General features: G+C 39.0%; 1 protein-coding gene across 1 annotated transcript; it reads right to left on the bottom strand.

Annotated features, from left to right (window-relative positions):
* Window positions 1–677: 677 nt before the first annotated feature.
* LOC114705378 (cytochrome P450 2K6-like) lies at window positions 678–15,864 on the bottom strand. The gene is made up of 9 exons (XM_028887253.2): window positions 15,591–15,864; window positions 13,367–13,529; window positions 12,222–12,371; window positions 10,616–10,776; window positions 8,425–8,598; window positions 7,648–7,789; window positions 6,252–6,436; window positions 4,744–4,885; window positions 678–1,088 (listed from the first exon to the last, which is right to left on the bottom strand). Exons 1-9 carry the CDS (start codon window positions 15,774–15,776, stop codon window positions 892–894), a joined length of 1,500 nt encoding a protein of 499 aa, XP_028743086.2. The 5' UTR covers window positions 15,777–15,864; the 3' UTR covers window positions 678–891.
* Window positions 15,865–17,357: the final 1,493 nt, after the last annotated feature.

The raw sequence follows: 17,357 nt of genomic DNA, 5'->3' as shown, positions 1-17,357 counted from the left end.
TTTGTTCTGCTGCCAGGGTCCCTTGTATATGACTTCAGAGCACTGAGCACAGGCATGTGACTGCACATTCTGGATATGCCAGAGCACAGATGAATACTCTCCTTTTCAAAACAAGTGGTATCATTAGAAATAACGTGTGTGTGTGTGTGTGTGTGTGTGTGTGTGTGTGTGTGTATGATGTATGGGTGTAGGTACACATGCCATGGCATGCATGTGCAAGTTACAGAACAACTTTTGTGAAGTCGGTTCTCTCTTTCTACCTTTATGGGAGTTCTGGGGATCAAACTTGTGGTGCCAGGCTTACATGACAAGTTCCTTTACCAACCCCCTGGCCCACACACCCATCTAGTAGAACCCTGATTCACAAGTACTTTCTGATCTCAGCAAACTGGCTGTACTCCCAACCACTTATCTGTTGTTAGCCACCACTTCTTTATTCTCAGAATGTAAACAATGCCTTATGTTTAGTGTGTGTGTTACCAAGAGTTGAGTTTTCCTTACTGCAGTTGTGATGATATTCATGGATATTATACCGTCCGCAGTACACAAACACCAATTATGACTCTTGATTGGTGATCCTTAGATGTCTCATGGCTAAGAAGACCATGTCTGTTTCATGTTTGGGTTTTTTTTGTGGAATTATCTGTTTTTTTTTTTTTTTTGTTTTTTGTTTTTTTTTTTTTGTCTTGGGCAAAGAGAGCTTTCTTCCACAACAGTTAGCAGAGAAACCCATTCTGACTTGAAATGACAGTCCTCTGTGGGAAGGTGACTAACTGCAAAATTAATCATGAAGGATTTAGCGAAATACCATAGCTGTAGGAATGACGGAAAGGAAGGCTTTTGTGCCAGGGACCACAGGGGACTCCAAGAACTGGGGCTGCAGCAGTAAACTCAAAGAGCTGAGGCTCGGAGCACAGCACATATCTTATAAGGCCTTGGTTGGTTGGTAAAGCCAATGTCTGGGGTTAGGTCCAGGTCCAGATGGGAGACTCCAGGGGGTGGTTGGAAGGTAAACTTCTGCATGAGACTGGCGAAGAAAAGGAAAAGCTCCATTTTTGCCAGCGGTTCACCAGCACACATCCGACGACCTGGAGACACAGACACCATAGGAGGTTATAAGGCATCAGCACAAAAACCTGAACAATCCCAGACAAAGACAAGACCAGAGCACATGTTTTCCTCCGCTTTCAAATAAGTAGATCAGTCATCAACTTCTTCTGAGCTTTATTGGTTTTGTTTTACAGTAAGGCCTAGAAAAAGAAATCCAACGGCAGCTTTAATGATAGAGAGAAGCAATTAAACCTAATAAGTTGTCCTCATTAGTTTTTATTTTAAACGATACAACCTAGAGTCACTTGGGAAGAGGCAACCTCAATTGAGGAATTGCCCAGATCAGATTGGCCTGTGGTCACGTCATCTCTGAGAGGTTGTTTGGATTGATGGTTGATGTGGGAAGGCCCAGCACACTATGGGTGACATCCTCCCTAGGTATGTGGGTATAGGATGTGTAAGATATCTGGTTGAGCATGAGCCAGAGGTGGAGCCTGGAAGCAATGTTCCCCCAAGGCCTCTGGCTCTAGGCTCCTGTTTTGAGTTTCTGCCTTGACTTCCCTCAGTAACGCAATATGACCTGGAAGTATAAGCCTTTCTTCTCTTAAGGTGCTTTCTGGGTCATGATGTTTACCACAGTAACAGAAAAAGAAAACAACAAGAACAATATTTTAATCTGAAAATATTTTGTGACAAAGTCAAGTGCAACACACAATAGTGTGTAAAAGCAAGCACACTTCTTAAGTAAAAGCTAGCCATTCAGACCACAAACTCAAGTTTAATGTCAACACGACAGCTACTGAACTTGGCTCAGAGTCGGCTATTGTTCTCCAGAGATTTACTGTGTAGCAGATGATCTGCAGATGAATAGGTAATTGTAATACTGTGTCACAAGCCATGAGGAGACCTGTGGAAAGATAGCCAATAAGCCAGGGAAGGCTCATTCTTTGATCGAGAGTTTCATAACTAAGCCTTGATAGAAAGGATGAGAAATTTGCCAGGTGACGATAAGGGAAGGTGAAGATGAGGTCCTTGGGCCATTCATGGGCTGGATGAGATTTGACTCTCACTACACACAGAGCACCAGGTAGATTATCTTGCATGAGAGGAAGGAGCAGGAACTAGGTCACAGTGATCTAGAAAATGATATTAAGCTGCAGAAGCATTTTGGTAAGAGAGACCCAACTGGTATAATTCTGAAATTGTTTGGGAAAATGAAATAAAATTGAGAAAAGAAACTTTCCTGGTAGAAGCTTATTAAAAAAAATAGTTATCTGTATTTCCTAGATTGTACTGTTTGAATAATGATCTTACTTTTAGATTAAATATAATCAGTTTTTTATCCTTTTTGTAGATTGAAGGCAACATATTTGTATGAAATGTAGCATTTTAAATGTAAAATCTGATTTCAGTCCTTCTGAAGAGACAGTAGGTCTATTTATCCTGTTCCCAGGGGGAGGGCTTTAACATGTTGCTTACATTATGACCAGTAATTTTTGTAGTTAATACAGTTGTAGATCTCTGCTTTATTTTTTTGAGCATAAATCGCAAGTGTACAAAATCATGGAAGACTTCTATTTTAGAACAGAGGGAAAAGATCTCATGTTAACCTTTTGGCTTACTTGAGACCTACAAGGAATAGAATAACTCTCCATATAACTACACATTTTCTTATTGGGCACAGTAATGAGGCAATATTTTTATGGGGTGAAAAGTCATGGGTATTTCCTCTCTGTTTAGAAACATCCATAAAACAGCTAACCACTCAGTCCATGAGTAGGTTTAATGTCAACAAGACGCAGGTATTATTGTGCTTGGTTTTGAGACTGCTATTGTTCTCATGGGCTTGCCTGTGTAACAAATGACCCAACAGGGAATGGATAATTATAATACAGTGTCACAAGCTGTGGAGGAGTCTGTGGAAGGGTCAGCTAATATAGTTTTAGGTTTAGATCCTTCCATCTCCCAAGAAATAAGGACATAATTGAATGGTGTTTAACAAGATGGTAAATAAAGTAACTTGCGATGTTAATTATGACCTTCTGTTTAATCTTCATTGAGTTTCATGGTAAACTCTGAAAAGGCCAACAAGATAAAGCATATATTATGAGAGATTACAACCATAGCAAGAGAATCTTCTTGTACATGTAAATCTGAGAATGATCTCTGGATACAATTAAAGGCGTTTAGATCACAAAAGCCCTTGAGAGAGCAGGACTTTGAACAGTGTAGCTGGAAATGGAAATGGAAATGAAAATGGAAATGGAAATGGAAGGAAAGGGTGCCTTCCCACAGATAGAGGGGTAAAAGGACAGGGAGGTTATAGCTAACATAAAATTGTGCATATTTAATATTTTTCTTATAGTTTAAATTTTACTTGTTTGTCTATGACTAAGAAATAATATTGGGCTGGGTGTGGTGGAATGTTGCACGAATCCTAATTGGTTTTATAATAAAAACCAAGAGCCAGATATTGGGGTAAATGCTGAAAGATCAGAGAGACAAAGGAACAAGCCACTAGAGAAACTTCTCACCACTACCGAATCCTCAGACTGAAAGGGAGATGAGAGCCTGTCTCCACAAATCCTCAGACTGAATTCCTCTGAGTCCTCAGCTGAAAGGGTGCTGAAGTCCTTTCTCCTCTTGCCTTATATTCCTGTCTCTGCCCAGCTGTATCACTTCCTGTCTCATTCTTCCTAGTGCTGGGATTAAAGGCGTGTGACTCCCAAGTACTGGGATTAAAGGTGTGTGCTACCACTGCCTGACTCTGTTTCTCTTTTAAACTGGATTAATCTCATGTAGTCCAGGGTTCCTTTGAACTCACAGAGATCCAGATGGATCTCTGCCTTCCTCCCGAGCTCTAGGATTAAAGTTGTGTGCCACCACTGCCTGGCCTTTATGTTTAATCTAGTGGCTGGCTCTGTTTTCTGATCTTCGGGCAAATTTTATTTGTTAATGAGTACAAACAAAATATCACCACAGTAGCACATACATGCCTTTAATCCCAGCACTCCATAGACAGAGGCAAGTGTATCTCTCTGTCTATGGAGTTTGAAGCCAACCAGGAGTACATAGTGAGTTCTAGGATGGCCAGGGCAACATAGAGAGTCCTTGTCTCAAAACAAAAATAACACCACCACCAAAATCTGATCAAATAAAAAAGTAGTATTGTTACTCCTAGCTTTCTTTAATTGAGGCCTATATAAATTCCCTTTTAAAGATTTATCTTTAATTATGTGTATGTCTATGTGTTGGTGTGTAGGTATGTGCACATAGGTCAGGTGCCAGCAGACTCCAGAGACAGTGAGGACTCCTGAAGGTGGAGTTACAAGCAGTTATCATTATCATCAAATGTGGGTGCTAAGAACGAAACTTGGGTCCTTCACAAAATCTCTTTTAACTGCTGAGCCGTCTCTCCAGCCTCATAAAGAAAATTTTGATTTCCACACTAAATTGAGTAAAATCCCTGAACAGGCTTTTCATCCTGAATAAGGATGACGGCTGCTTGTTTAAAGATCTAAAGAGGCTTCACAGTGTGTGCAAAGCCAGCCAGGTTTGGATACAATACTGATCATGAGACCAAAGGAAAATTGGAGGTAATTGTCCATAGTGCAAACCAGAAGACATGAGCATAATCTGGAGGTGACATCTCTCTTGCTTTTCAAACTAGCCATGTTAAGTAAGGCTCCTTACCCACTGAAAAGGGCATGAAAGCGTCTCTCTTGACAAATTTCCCCTCAGAACTGAGGAAATGAGCAGGATTAAAAATGTCTGGTGTTTCCCACTGCGTCTGATCCTGAAGTACTGACGTCAGCAAGGTGATGACCTCTGTGCCCTAGAAATAAAAGTACTGTTAGTGAAAAAGATTCAATCTCTTCCTAAGAGGTTCCTTTCCAATGTGTTATCACCATGGTTGGCAAATTTCCAGGTAGGGCGTGTTCTCGAAGGAATACGGTACTCAGGGAAGGCTTTAAGTTCAGTAATGGGATGTTCATTTTAGTAACCAAAGTTTTCTTTAGTTCCTAACTAAGAGCAGAACCTAAAAATGAGCCTTTAGTGTGTATCGGTCATGTGATAACAGCATGCTATTTAACAGGTCCCTCTATGTGGCCCAAGATGGTCTTGAACTCACTATGTAGCTCAGGCCAGCCTCAGACTCATGATCTCCAGCTTCTGCTGTGCTGGATTTACAATATGAGCCACCACACTCAGCTTGTTAACTTTTAATAAATTCATTTCTAAGTCTGCATGGGGGGAGTTAAATGGTCTTCACTGGCATTGCAAATTGTAGGTGAAAAAATACAAATGAAAGAGCCTGGTAGAATTTCTGGAAGGTTCAATGGCTCGGTGAAGATTTGCTCTTTTATCCCCAAGTTTCATGATAGTGGATGGCAAATCAAGGAAGATTATATGGACAGATTCTAAAACAAAAGCTTCCCTGCTTTTATGGTGCCACATGCTGTAAAACAGCTTTCTATAAATAAAGGGGGTGACTTTAATTGTATAGGAAAAGACATTCTGAGAATGAGAGCACCCAAACAAAATAAAATAATGACTAAACAAACACAAAACTCTGAGCAATTGGTGCCATAGGTGTATGATAATCTTCTGTTCATGCTTGCCTTCAGTCTAGTTTTAGGAAGTTATACATACACCTCTTCAACTGTCCATAGGAGCAAAAAGGTTTGCATGAAGAAGATGCCTGGAAATCAGTGTGCATGATTCCATGGGAGGATGGGATTGAAGCATGGAAATGTGGATGAAAGAGTCTTCCTGGAAAAAGCTCAGAGCTCTGACCCTGACAGCTTACCTGGAAACCTGGCTCCTTCAAGGAGCAACCTTTCATCCCAGAAAAGGCTGACATTCTCTGAATCCCATCCCAACAACCCCCCCCCCCCCAGTTATAACATAAAATAGGATAACAGGTCACAAAGTCTTAGAGAACAGTTGTCATCAGTCGCATATACACACACTCTCTCTCCCTCGCGCGCGCGCGCACACACACACACACACACACACACACACTCAGTTATCTTATTTTGAATGATGGGGAGGGAGGCAAGGGGAGAGATAGTAAAGGAGAGGGAGCAGGGTGGAAGGAGACAGGTGGGCCAAGCTTGCCACTGAACTTCGATCTCAGTGCTTCCATCATTGTCAGCATCTGGAACACACCCTCTCCTCTCTCCTGCGTGAGCCCTTACCTTTGGAATATAGTAGTTCTTAAACACAACGTCTGTGGTCGTCTCATGGGGTAAGCCGGTGGGCAGTATGTTAGCAAACCTCTGTATTTCGTGAACGACAGCGTCTGTGTAGGGCATTTGAGTTCGGTGCTCAATCCGAGGCTGAGCCGAGCCCACAACTTTGATGATCTCATCGTGGACCTTTTCTGGGTACAATGCAATTAGAGTTTAGCGTCCTGCCTGGGCATGGATTCAAATAATTTTACACGTTTTCTTTGCATAGGAAAGTCAAACCCAAATGTTCTCCCAAGTTGAGTGAAGGGTTCACAACACACACCCCCCCCCCAACGGTCGCATTTACCAGGCGGACACTTCGGCCTAGCCAATTCCGGTCAGGCCGGATACCTCCACCTAGCAAGTTCCGGCCAAGGCATCTCGCGTGACCAGAATCCGTGACGTTACATGGCTACGTAAGCGTGCAACGTGACCATGTGATCTACGCACATGCATGGAGTAGTGACGTGACCTGGCCACGCCCCCAGCCGATTTTTAAAGCGGAGCACCATATTCCAGGCTCTCTCTCTTCTCTTCTCTTCCTCTTCTCCACGCACGTGTCTCTCCCACAGGCCTGCGCACTCTCTATCCCTTTATCTCTAATAAACTCTTATAAGCGGATTCTGTCGTGTTTCGTGACGTTTCCTTGCAGGGTAAGAACACAACGCAGCTAAATAACTAACATTGAGGGCTTTTTTTTTTTTTTTTTCCAACTTTCCGCTTCTGTTTCTAAGGCTTCTCTGTGAATGAGCATGGGAAGATTTCAGACTATCTCAGGGGGCTTAACGAGCAAGCCCTACTTCCTTTTAAAAGCTTTATTTAGTTTTCAAGTGTGCGTGTGTGTGCATGTGCGTGTGCGTGTGTATGTGAATGTGAGTTCTGGTGCCCATGGAGTACAGAAGAAAGTGCCTTTGGAGCTAGAGTTAAAAGCAGTTGTGGCTGGGCAGTGGTGGCTCACGCCTTTAATCCCAGCACTCGGGAGGCAGAGCCAGGCGGATCTCTGTGAGTTCAAGGCCAGCTTGGTCTACAGAGCGAGATCCAGGACAGGCACCAAAACTACACGGAGAAACCCTGTCTCAAAAAACCAAAAAAAAAAAAAAAAAAAGCAGTTGTGATTCGCCTGGTGTGAAATCTGAGACCTGAGCTCTGATCCTCTGCAAGAGCAGTATCCACACTCAGTTGCTGAGCTATCTCCCCATCCCCACTGCTCCCTTTCTTACTCTCAAAGGGAACTAACCACGCAAGCTACTGTCAAGGCTACAATTTATAGACATCCACTATGACTGTAGAATTCTGCATTTTTGATTTCTAGAGACTTTTGTTTTCCTTTATTTGGGCAATGCTCTCAATCTTGGAGACTTACCCTGAACTTCAGGGTATCTCATCATGAGTATAATTCCCCAGCGCAGTGTGGAGGCTGTGGTCTCAGTTCCTGCTCCAAACAGATTACTAACAAGGGGCAACAAATTTTCTTCATTGAAATAGTCAGCAGATGTATTGTTTTCCTAAAATGGTAAAATACATCATTAGTCATGGAAGAGTTTCACAAAGGTTAATTGTAAAAAGTTACCATAAATTAAAAATAGCAGGCATTGCATTCTTCAACTTAGAGGAATTCCCCTTTATTATACAACCGTCATACCGAACTTGAGGATGCAGAGTATATCCTATATGCTATCAATGGTAAATAAACTAAAAATAACAAGGACTATTTTTGTTTAGGAAGGTTACAAGTTAGTATTTCATTGAGTTATTAAAACATTTCCCACATTTTATTATAATATTGTGAAATACTATATTAATTCTCTTTAATTTTTTTCTCTTTAAAAATTTTATATTTCTCTTTAAAAATTTTAACAAAGTAATCTTTCTTAGATTTAGCAGCTGAAATACATTTCAAGATTGTAAAGACAGAATATTTTTAAAAACCAATATAAGAAATCTATATATCTTTTCTCCCAAAGAATACTATGGAAAACATATGCAAAATGTAATAAATAGCATTTTCAGATTTTTTAAAGTACACACTATTAATCTGAGTCCAGTCATCTGTCTTCTTTGAAGGAATGTTTTGCTTCTAGAAGTGATTAGTTAAATAGTGGATACTGGCTAAAGAATCCTCTGAGAAAAACACCATTACCTCCTGCTGTCTGAGCAGAAAGGCATCAATCAGACTTCTGGGATCATTTTTGTCAAGATTATGATGGTGTTCTAGGAAGGTCATCCTTATGAAGGAAAATAATTCATCTTTGTTCCTTATGACCTTCTTGTGGCTTCTTAGGAGAAATCCCAAAACAGGAAACATATTAAAAAGCTAAAGGAATATAAAAAAAAGTACTTTAAATATGAGCTTAAACCAGTTGGGATAATGTTATTGAAAAATTACAGAAATAACACTTTCAGTTTTTGCCTCAGCTAACAATGATAAGCAGGATTGTATAATGATGCTTTTTCATTTGTCAGAATTAGGTGATCAACAGTGAATCCTGATACAGCTCATAATCTCTGTGTGTGCAGAATATTTTGCATATTGTATCTGTGGGGTAATATAGTTGAAGACGATAAGGTATACCACAATAATATCAGCTTTATGCTAAGAGTGATAGACCCAGTATTTTTCTCAAAAAAAAAAAAAAAAAAAAAAAAATCTTATGTGAGTCCTGGTAAGCAACTGCATTATTTTAACCCTAAACAGTATAATAAATTTACTTATGTTTCCTGTAGAATCACAGAAATACTTCAGTTTGTAATAGACATTATCTGTAGATCCCATCAATAAGTACCAGTTAGTCAAAATGCTCAAAGAAGATTTGACAGGGACACTTCCCGACACTTCCTCTGTATTGCGTTCTCTAAGGACACTCTTGAACTCCTCAACATAGAAAAGGTCCACCAGGTACATGATATTACTAACTTAGCTTACACATACCGTTACTGGTTTTTTTGTTCTCAGTTAACCACCTCCCGGTCCAGATGCTACTGGAAGAGTACAAGGGTGATACTGACTGATGATAACTAGATTTCAAGACGTTCTCAGCTCAGATGGCCAGACAACGAGGGAAGAGTACAAGGGATGCTAACAAGAGAGACAAGAGGAGTCTCAGAACTGTGCCAGATCTCTTGACCAGAGAGGCAAGGCTGAGCCCCGGGAGACTGACTGCCTTTGTCTCTCTCTATCCCCTCTTTTCCCTATTTAATCTACTGGCTGGGGATGAGATGTAAGACAGATTTTTTTTTTTTTAGGACGTTAATAGCTCTCTGAATAAAGCTAATTTTAAAGATTCAATACTTTTTTTTTTTTCAAATCTGCATCTGGTAGGCAGCAGTAAGCTTTGACATTTCAGGTATAACTTTACTGTTTGCTAAAATTTCTCAGTATACTTATTTTTAGTTAGGTGAGATCTGATATTTAGCCACTTTCTCAAGGGAGTTCATGACTTCCCCAGATGACTTAATGAACAAAAGAGACAAAAGATCTCATCTAAGGTTGTGTGAGATAGATAGCTACCTGCGCCTGCCCCAAGCACAGTATTGAGAGCTGATCTGCATTTATAGTAAAAGCCTAAATTGTTCCAAAGTGAAATGATACGATTGGTTGTACTGGTACTATTCAAAATTTTACAAAACTCTTTTTCTTCTCTTGGATCTGGAAGATGAAAGATGTAAATTATATACATATCTCACATATATGGGTTTTCACCTGCATGTATATCTGTGCACCACTTGCATGCCTAGTGCCTACAAAGGTCAGAAGAGGACATGTGATCCCATAGAATTGGAGTTACAAGTGGCTTGTGTGTCCTGGGAATGGAACCAAGATCTGAAAGAGCAGCCAGTGCTATTATTTGAGTAGCCATTTCTCCAGCCCCCACAAGACAGAATTTACAATGATAAAAGAATAGGATTGCTGAGCCACTGTGAACATGTTGTAGCTCAACATAAATATTGAGATAGTGTTAGTTGGGCACTTTCTTTCTCTTTAATGTGCTTGTTAGTTCTTTTGTTAAAACTCTCTTTCCTAACTGAATTCTACTATACACTTCTGTTTAATTGATGCTAAGTTCATATCCCATGAATAGTTAGTTGTTGGTGTAGGTAATGACAGATGGCTACAATTATAAGACAGACCAGAGCCATACAACATTAGTGTGAGTCACAATCCATGCATCAAGGTATTTACTGCAGTGTTTTGTGGTGACAGAATCATCAGGTATGCTAAACAAACGTTTGTCATACCATTAAACTTAGAACGCATTAACATCCTTGGCACAGTCTCTTGAACAATCAGGTGTACCTCAGAGGAACTAAATCAAAAAAGGAAAAAAAGTTACCACAATTCTCGGGCTTCCAATGAGTTTCACATTTTCCCCAATTAAAGATAAGAGTCTCAGCAACTGGGGGTCTTGGTAGTCAAACCGTTTCCCAAGCAACACGGACGCAATGACGTTGGCAACAGAAGCATTCAGTACTCTTTTGATCTCAAAGGGTTTTCCTAGAAGGCATTTACCAAGCAGGTCAGGAATAGTCACACTCACACAGCACTAAGCTACTTCCAGACTGTTGGGGCAGCCTATCCAGTGAAGAGTTTCATAAAAGGATTATTTGTGATTGTGTCTTTCAAGGACATGAAGTTTACAGCTTTGACTAATGCCCGGAATTTGCCACAAATGCTCAGATGGCCACAAAGAAAATTAAATGGAAATGTGAAAGAAAAGTGGCCATTCAGCTCAGCTAAAGAAGGACTAACGAGGCAGAGGCATCTTAATATTTGTGTATGTACCTTTGTAGTGCAGTGTGTGGAGAGAAGGTTGGTAGTGCACAGTGTATGGGAAAATATCATTCACTATAGTAGGCTGCACTGAATTTTGGGATAGAACATGCTATACTACATTCTGATGTTTTCTGCATCACTGAAATCTACACAGCATGAAATCAGACCTGGTTTCATAGGTTTGTAGCCATGTTACATGGAGGCTGAGATAGGAAGATTTAATATTCAGGGCTTCCTAGGTTGTAGAATGTAGATGTGTAACACCTCCCCTTTACTAATGAGTACTTCCTTGTCTGGACAAAGCTGAGGACCTCTTTTGTGACAAGGCACCTGCCTGCATTAAAGATGAGAAAGCATTATAGCCTAAGGAAGGTCAGGTAAAGTGCAAAGATAAAGAAGAAATATGATACACTTGAGGATGACCTGGGAATCTCAGCCTTGAGGAGCAGTGGCTCTCAGGCATGTACTACTGAGCCAGCCTTCTTTCTGACTTCTCCCGTCATGAGCAGAACTCTGCTGCCTCACCTATCTATCACCCACCATCCTGGCAGTTGCCCAGATGGAAGGCCCATCTGTTCTATTGCCCAAAGCACCTTTTATCTGTTCTTGAACTCGCCATCATGGGCCAGTTTTTAAATTCCTTTATGTAGGAGACCAAAAACCTGAAAAATGCCACTATGTGTCCCCAGATGCTATGTATTATGTCAAAGTTAATTGTTTTTGAGATGTAAAGATTGTATTACTGTTACAAGAACATTATTGTACATTATTTGAGAATAAAAGGACAGCATATTTTCAAAATACTTTCAGTTTAAAATTAATTTTATATAAAGTGAATTTTAATTGATTCATATATGTAGGGGAACATAAGGGAAAGAGGGAAGGAGGAAGGAAATGAAGGAGGGACAGGGAGAGAGGGAGGGAGGGAGGGAGAGAGAGAGAGAGAGAGAGAGAGAGAGAGAGAGAGAGAGAGAGAGGAGAAGGAGAAGAGAATGAGAGCAAATGCTTACATTTGACATGGATAGTACTGGCGTAGACAACATTAGGATTTGTATGTCCTTGGGATTTTTTCTACAAGTTAAATTATGTCAAACTAAGTGACTAAATATACCTTTTGTTGATTTCTTTCTCACGAAAAATCAAATGGCTTTATTTGCTTTACACACCTTGGTGAGATTCAAAATTCTGCATGAGATGATGGCATTCCTCTATAATAGTGTCTTCTATAATATGTTTGCCCATGCCAAAGTTTCTTAAGGTGGTCAAGCTGAATCTTCTCATTGTTTTCCAGGTTTCTCCATGAGCAAAGGCAATTCCTTTGAGATAAAAGAGTGTGTTTAAATTACCCCCAACAGTGTTAAATTTAGTGCTCAAGGACAAATACAAATTATAAACAAAAGCTTTGATTTTTTTTCCCTGCTAGAAATAAGGGAAGAACAGATTGAGGGTATAGTCTAATAGTAGTTGTCTAGCATATTTCAAACCCAAATTTCATTTCTCAGTAAGCTAAAAAAGAAAACAAATACCTCTTCACAAAGAGTAGGAAGTCTCCTATTTTCCATTTCCTAGAGGATTTACTCTAGAAAACATTCTGAATACTTTACCTTCTCTTTGAAATGTATACAAATCTTTCTGAAAATCAAGCCATCATTTTGTATAGATGTCCATATGACTAGAATGTCTTTTCTAAAGATCTGAAGACATGCCTGAAATGATCAGGGAGGTAAGACCCTCATTTCTCAGCTCCTATGGGAAGATAGGAGCCTAACTTTAAGGGGGAACTTAGCCTAAATTGTAAAACTAGCTTTTGTCATAAATATGTAGTAAATTTATCTTTCTTGGTATGAGTCCAATTAACAAAGACAATATCTTGAGTCTTAGCTTATTTTTTTATTTTTTTAATCCAGAGAGCATGCAATGTGAACATCTGCTCTAGTATGTAAAAGGCATTCCTTCCTGGTTTTGCAGTGGCAGATTGTGAAGCAAATTCTTCTCTTGTAATGTTTATTCAGTAAGAAGGTGTTTTCTTTAGTCGTATAGCAAGGACTTTTGGATTGGGAAAACACTTTCTATTTTTTTTTTTGTCAATAAATTCAGTACACAATTTTTGGGGTACTTTATTCTTATATCAAGCTAGATGTGAATGAGTTGTCAATGAACAACTGTAAACAGATTCATTATTTTCCAGGGAGAAAGACTAGTCCAGAGCATAGAAAACTATCAAAGTAAAGAGATAGGAATACATAAATAAAATATAGTTGATTGAATGATTTTAACCAAAGGGATATATTTGAAGCATAATGGTCATTACCTTTTCCATCGAAAAGTCTTTCAAATATAGGCACTCGAGAACGCTCCCCAAACTGATTGCCATAATTAACAAGGGCATCTTTCACCGTGTCATAGCCAGAAAGTACCACCACCTTTCTCGGCCCCATGTGAATGCTGTAAATGGGTCCATATTTCTTGGAGAGCTTTGGTGTACAAGAAAAAAAAAAAAGCAGAGAAACAACTCAAACGTAGCGATATAATCAAAAGTGAAGGTGAGCATGATCTTGGGACTGCTTTATTAGGGTTACCTCTCCAGTCATCAAAGCACCTGAAGCCACACTGATGACCTTCAGTTGGTGGTCCCTGGGCTCCATTTGATTTCAAATTTGAGAGTAAGACTCTTCTTTTACTACAGAAGGACTTGTTGTCTATCCCTATTATGTTTTTATCTGAAAACAGAAAATGTCCAGCCAGAACTCTAAAAAAACATAAGACTTCTTTGGTACCATACTGATATATTCCATACGAACATCCTGTTTCTCAGGGTATGCTATGATGTTAGTAGGGCCAAGTTAATTCTCCATTACTGCTAACATTCTTTATTGAAAGAAACATTTCTCTTTTCTTTAATAATTAAGAAGTAGCAGAAGCCAATGTATATGACATCCTGACTTATTCTCAGCTCCGTTACAACTTTGCCTGATGTAGATATATCATCTCCATTGAATAGAAAGGTTATTCCATCTTCATGAGGTCACACGTAGGTGGTGATGCTCAGCAATGGCACACCGGCTGAGAACCTGTGGTCTTAACCCAACTGAGCTTTGGTGAAGACTGAGATGACAATTTGGAATACTCCCTTATATAGGAAACTTGACTTATTTACAATTGCAACAGGATCGAAGGATGGCTCAATGATTCAAAAAATTAGCACTATTAGAATTACCAATTCAGAAATTGAAATTAAAATGGGAATTTGAGAACAGAGTGTCTTATTTGAGAACAGCTTTACATAGGATAGATTAGCTCATGTCAGAAAAACAATTTAAGGATTAGTTTAATATAAAAGAGTATAGGTTATGGAAGAGCATTGAAATTTCCCTTTTTTGTGGGTAGAAATCATTCAGAACAATGGCATATCTGTGGAAATGAGAAAGAAAATGAAAGAATATGTTGTAAAGAAATTAGGCTGGTTAATACATAAGCAAAGGACAGGAATCGTGTATAAATAAAGGTGAGGAACACATAATTTGTTGAAGAAAGATCTCATTCTTATGAGAAACTAACCTGATTTTGGATTGTAGGAGAAGGGGCCACAAAGTTGTTTTAAGTATTGATTTTGTTTCTAGAAAGTGAATTTCTGTGAAGTATATTCTTATGTAAAATGGAGATTAAAAATGCCATTTTATTTCCCCCAGGTTAGTTAGGAGGAGTATGTTAAATTCCCATGTTGATTTATTAAATAAAAAAGAATATAACAAATTTTAAAGTGTTTTTTACTTTTGTGCTGATTGAGGTAAAACTATAATCTCTTAAGATTTTAAAATTAAAACATTACAAATTCTATGAGAACTCAACCCAGAAACACTTCAGAATTTAAAGTTTAAACTTTATAGTTGATTTTTGAGCTCCAAGAGTTAACACTAGCTATCCTTGTAACCAATAACTGTAGAATTATTTCAGTGAAAAGCTGGAGGAATTTAGTCTAGTTCTTGCACTAGCTCTGTAAGCTGGAAGACAGTGACACAAAGGGGACAGAATCTCAACTCATTCATCAAATTAATAGAAGACCTGGATCTAAACTGTTGGATCTGTAATACAGATTCCCATCTTATTTATGATAGAGTTTTGAGTAGTTAACTTGAAGTTTGCAGAGAAACCAATAATCAAAACTTAGATGTTTTGTAGTAGGTCATATATGAAAAAAATCTAGATCAAAACATTTGATGTGAAGATTATATTCCATAAATACTTCAGAATAAAATTGCCACTTAACTCTTTGAATTATGTTGGCTCATCTACACAAACACACACACACACACACACACACACACACACACACACACATTTCAATGTGTATATGCATTTTTAAGCAGCTCTGCTAATTTTGAAATCTGATGACCTCAAAACATATATATGAACTATTATTAGCACATGTAAGCTATTAAACATCTCAGTTCAAGAATGATGTAGCAACACACACACACACACACACACACACACACACACACAAGTGAATAATCATGTATGCCTTTATGTCTTACCTCTAGCATGGTTTGATATGGCCTCTTGAGGTTGAGGATGTGTAGATTTCCAATAACTGGCCAAGGTTTGGGTCCTGGAGGAGACTGTAGTTTGGATGATTTAACCTTAAAGACTTTAATATTTAAAATAAAAATGAGTATGAGTCCCAGAAGTGCAAGTATAGCAGAAGAATCAAGCCCACTCATTATCTTAAGCTGATATAATTACTGAAGAATTAGAGATCTTCCCAATTACAATCAGATAGACTCAACACTTCTGATACTAATCAAAGACTTCAAGGTGTTGCTAAGTTTGCTATAGCCACCGTCTTTCACCTATTTTATAATTAAGCCGAGATAAACCCTGTTCTGCATCCTTGCCCTGTTTTGATCTTTTACCTTTCCTCTTTGACCTTCCAGTTCAACTTGTTCTGTCCAATAAAACCTGGAAAGATTTTCTTTTCATGTAATACTGAGATTAATCTTATTTTTCCTGATAGATAATACATACTTAATCCCGAACACAAAGTCCACACTTCCACAGTGAGATCAATTGCATTGTTTGGTAAATAGAGTGCAGCATGATCTCTGAATGGGAGGATAGATGTGAAAGCCACCCTGAGAGCTTCAAGTTTCTTAGACTGTTATGTGATCTTATGTGTCCTTCCCTTTAATGCCCTGGACAGGGCACTTATTTGAAGCTTAGTAAGCAACGAGCACAGACTCTCGTTCAGGTCTTCAGTAATCTCTTCTAAAAATATTTGAGAAGGAAATGGAGGAAAGTAATGGTGTGTGGGTATACTCAATCTATATTATACAATGACACAGAACTTTTAAAGAATATTGTTAAATATCTTATTAGTGTGTTGTAATTCTAATATTTGGCAATACTTTGATGATACATACATAGAATACAATTTGATCTTATTCTTCCCAATTGCCCCCTCTTTTACTTCTTCCCACCTCCTACTGGTCCCCTCCTCTTTCTAAATAGTCCCCCTTTTACTTCATGTCTTTTAAAAAATTCTGATTCTGTATACGAAAGAAAGCATGTATGATTTCCTTCAAGTCTTGTTTATTTTGATTAACATTATGACATTTTATTCCATTCACATAATAATTTTATTCTTTGTATCTAAATAATACTTTATTGTATATGCAGACTGCATTTCTTCCTTCCTTTCTTCCTTCTTTCCTTCCCCCTGCCATCTCTCCTCTCTCTTTTTTCTCTCAATCTCTCTTCTTCTCTTCACCCCCCCTCTCTTTGTCTGTTTGCTTTTGCATTTTATTTATCGTGTGTGTGTGTGTGTGTGTGTGTGTGTGTGTGTGTGTGTGTACACTGTGTGAAGGTCAGAGTACTGCTAGTGGCAGGTGATTTCCTCCTGTATGTGGATCCTGGGGTCATCAGGTTTGGCAGTAGACCCCTTTACCTTCTGAGTCCTCTCAGTGACCTCCATTCCATGTTTTCTTTATCTCTTTACATATTTGTGGTGCCTAGCGTGATTTCACAACTCGGTTATTATGAATAAGGACAACAAACGTGGGATGAATGGTAGCTATTACATTCTGACATTGGCTTTTTTAGGTGTGCATCCAGGGGTGGGTAGCTGTATCATATGATCTTGCTATAGAGCCCACACTGGACTTAGGCTGGCAACCTTCCTGTCTCAGCCTCTGGAGTGCTGGGATTACAGGTGTGCCCTGCTTGTCTGTTTGCATAAACTTTATTGAGCCTTTACTTCTCAGCTGACACAGAAAAACATGATAACAGCGCAGCATATAAGTAAT

This window comes from Peromyscus leucopus, chromosome 16_21, assembly GCF_004664715.2.
Source record: "Peromyscus leucopus breed LL Stock chromosome 16_21, UCI_PerLeu_2.1, whole genome shotgun sequence".
Lineage (NCBI taxonomy): Eukaryota > Metazoa > Chordata > Mammalia > Rodentia > Cricetidae > Peromyscus > Peromyscus leucopus.
The sequence above is the reverse complement of the archived record's forward strand: the minus strand, read 5'-3'. Positions and strand labels throughout refer to the sequence as shown.

Excerpts from the sequence above, each read along its gene's own strand:
- LOC114705378 (XM_028887253.2), bottom strand. The coding sequence starts at position 15,776 with ATGAGTGGGCTTGATTCTTCTGCTATACTTGCACTTCTGGGACTCATA. Across the intron at positions 13,530-15,590 it reads CATATCAAACCATGCTAGAG|CTCTCCAAGAAATATGGACC; the intron begins GTAAGACATAAA and ends TGTACACCAAAG. Across the intron at positions 7,790-8,424 it reads TTCTGCTCAGACAGCAGGAG|GAAAACAATACATCTGCTGA; the intron begins GTAATGGTGTTT and ends TTACCATTTTAG.